The sequence below is a fragment of the Acanthamoeba castellanii genome (genome assembly GCF_000313135.1).
Source record: "Acanthamoeba castellanii str. Neff unplaced genomic scaffold scf7180000084705, whole genome shotgun sequence".
In the NCBI taxonomy this organism is placed as follows: domain Eukaryota; phylum Discosea; order Longamoebia; family Acanthamoebidae; genus Acanthamoeba; species Acanthamoeba castellanii.
The window spans coordinates 104,550-106,640 of NW_004457350.1; the positions used below are offsets into that span (position 1 = coordinate 104,550).

Genomic DNA, 2,091 nt, shown 5'->3' on the forward strand with positions numbered 1-2,091 from the left:
ATTGAAGCCCTGATGACGTGTGCGTCGTCGTTGTCGTCATCATGTGTGTGTGTGTCGTGCATGTGCGGTTACCGCGCGGTACACGAAACGACAACGGTTACGCGTTGGTACCGGCCCGCCGGCGCGTACCGTTGAGGTATCTGGTACACAGGAAGGAGTTGACCTCCACTTTCAGCTCATCCACCATCTTCTTCTTGAGCTGAAGAACGTCCATCATCAGCGCCGACAACAACGACCATCACACACACACACACCATCACACGCACACGATACACACACATCGGGGTCAGCGCCTCCAAGCCGTCTCACCCTCGGAAAAGAACGAAGAAGAAGAACGAAGGAGAAAGAAAGAGGCACCGCGATGAGTTCCGGCGGTGCTTTCGACCAGGGCTGGGTGACGACGGTCACACCGTGGTAAGCCACCGTGGAGCCAAAGCTGATCGTGCCACCGCCGCCGCCACGGTGCGGTGAGTAGTATGTACCACCACGACGACTGCTGAAAGGGTGAAAGAGGGGGGAGGGGGGTTGTGTTTGGTACCACAGAGTAGCGCGGGGCTCCAAGTGCTCCGTCTTTTTGCCCATCACCACGAATCGGTGGTACCGCATCTGGTCCTCGCACCCGCGCAGCACCTCCACCAGGCCCTCACCTTGGCGCGTCATCACGCAAACAAAACAAAACAAAAACAAAAACAAACAACAGAAAACAAAAACAAACAAAAACAAGCCAGTCACAGCGAAGCGAGCAAAAGAGAGAAAGAGAAAGAATGAGAGAAAAAGAGAGAAAGAGAGAAGAGGGTAGTGGGTAGTACCCTCGGCTTCGGAGAGGAATCTCTTGCGAAATACGAGCGAGGAACGGTACGCGTCGCGGTCCAGCACCTTCGTCCAATCGTGGTGCTCCTCGTGCATCAGCCGCCCAAACCCACGCTCCCGCCTCTCCGCCGTTCCACCACCACCGCCGCCATCGCGCTGCGGCTGCTCCGTCGCCGCCGCCGCCGCCGTCGTCATGCGTGGGCGGCCGGAGCTGTTCTGGTGTGGTTGGGACCCACCACTTCTTCGGCAGGCGGCGCAGGGGCAATGGCCGCGGCAGGCGGGGCAGCCGCGGGCGGTGGCTAGCCCGGGCCATGCGGGCGCGGCGGCGAAGGCGACGCCGAAGCGGTTGCGCAGGCACTTGGCGCACCACCGGTGGGCCGGCGCTCGCGGGCAGACCCACAGGCGCGGCTGGAGCACCTTGCACGCGTGGCAAGAGACGCCGAAACGCATGACCAGTCGCGACATGGCGGCCTTTTCCTCCTCCTCCTCCTCCTTCTCGACGGCGGCGGCCGTGGTGTCCACGTGCTCCTCTCCTTCGCCTCCCACGACCATCGCCGCTTCCTCTTCATCATCATTTTCATCATCTTCATCTTCTACTTCTTCACATGGTGGAGATGGTGTGCATGTGCACTGAAGAAGAGGCGGCGAAGAGAGGCTGGGGTGAGCAGGAGACGTAGAGGAAGAGAAAGTAGAGAAAGTAGAGAAAGAGTAGAGCCACACGTACCGGCAGCAGAGGGTCGTGGTAGGCCTCGTCGAAACAGTGGCTGCACGTAGTCTGTTGTTGATCGCATGTCGTTGTTGTTGTTGGTGTTGGTGCGTGCCCCTCGACGACGTGCTCCACCAGGTTCTCTGCACCCTCCCGATCAGGGAGCGGCGGCGGTGGCGGATGCGGATCGGTCGAGGTGGCGCCAGGAGCCGCCGCCGCAGGTGGTGGTGATAGCCTGGCCCGTCTTCGCTTGGCTATTCTCCTTTTCATCGCCACCTGTTCTCTCGGTCCGCGCTTCAAGGCAAAGGTCCCTTCGATTACAGATTCGAGATGGCAGCATGCTGGATTTCGACAAGAGGGGGTCGACCAGTCGAAGGAAAAATATGTGCATTTATTCCTTTATTTTTAATTTTTTAACTTCAATAATTTTTTTATGCTTGGCGGTTCTCGCGCTGGCCGGCGCCGACAGCTCGGTCGTCGACTCGCGCCGTGAGAGCGCTCGCGGGCAGCATCCAGCTGCAGTTCCCCGCCGGCACTCACTCGTCCGCCCCCAACTCGTCGCTCTTGAGAACAAC

The 2,091-nt window shown here is 59.5% G+C and overlaps 1 protein-coding gene across 1 annotated transcript in view; it reads right to left on the reverse strand.

Moving 5' to 3' along the window:
- ACA1_139680 (uncharacterized protein) overlaps positions 1 to 1,362 on the reverse strand; it is a gene marked incomplete at both ends in the record, with an annotated part of 1,725 nt that extends 363 nt beyond the window's left edge. The window contains 4 exons of the mRNA XM_004336196.1: positions 130 to 199; positions 358 to 436; positions 539 to 647; positions 810 to 1,362. Coding sequence (XP_004336244.1) covers positions 130 to 199; positions 358 to 436; positions 539 to 647; positions 810 to 1,362 — 811 coding nt within the window. The remainder of the gene's footprint in view (positions 1 to 129; positions 200 to 357; positions 437 to 538; positions 648 to 809) is intronic.
- Positions 1,363 to 2,091: the final 729 nt, after the last annotated feature.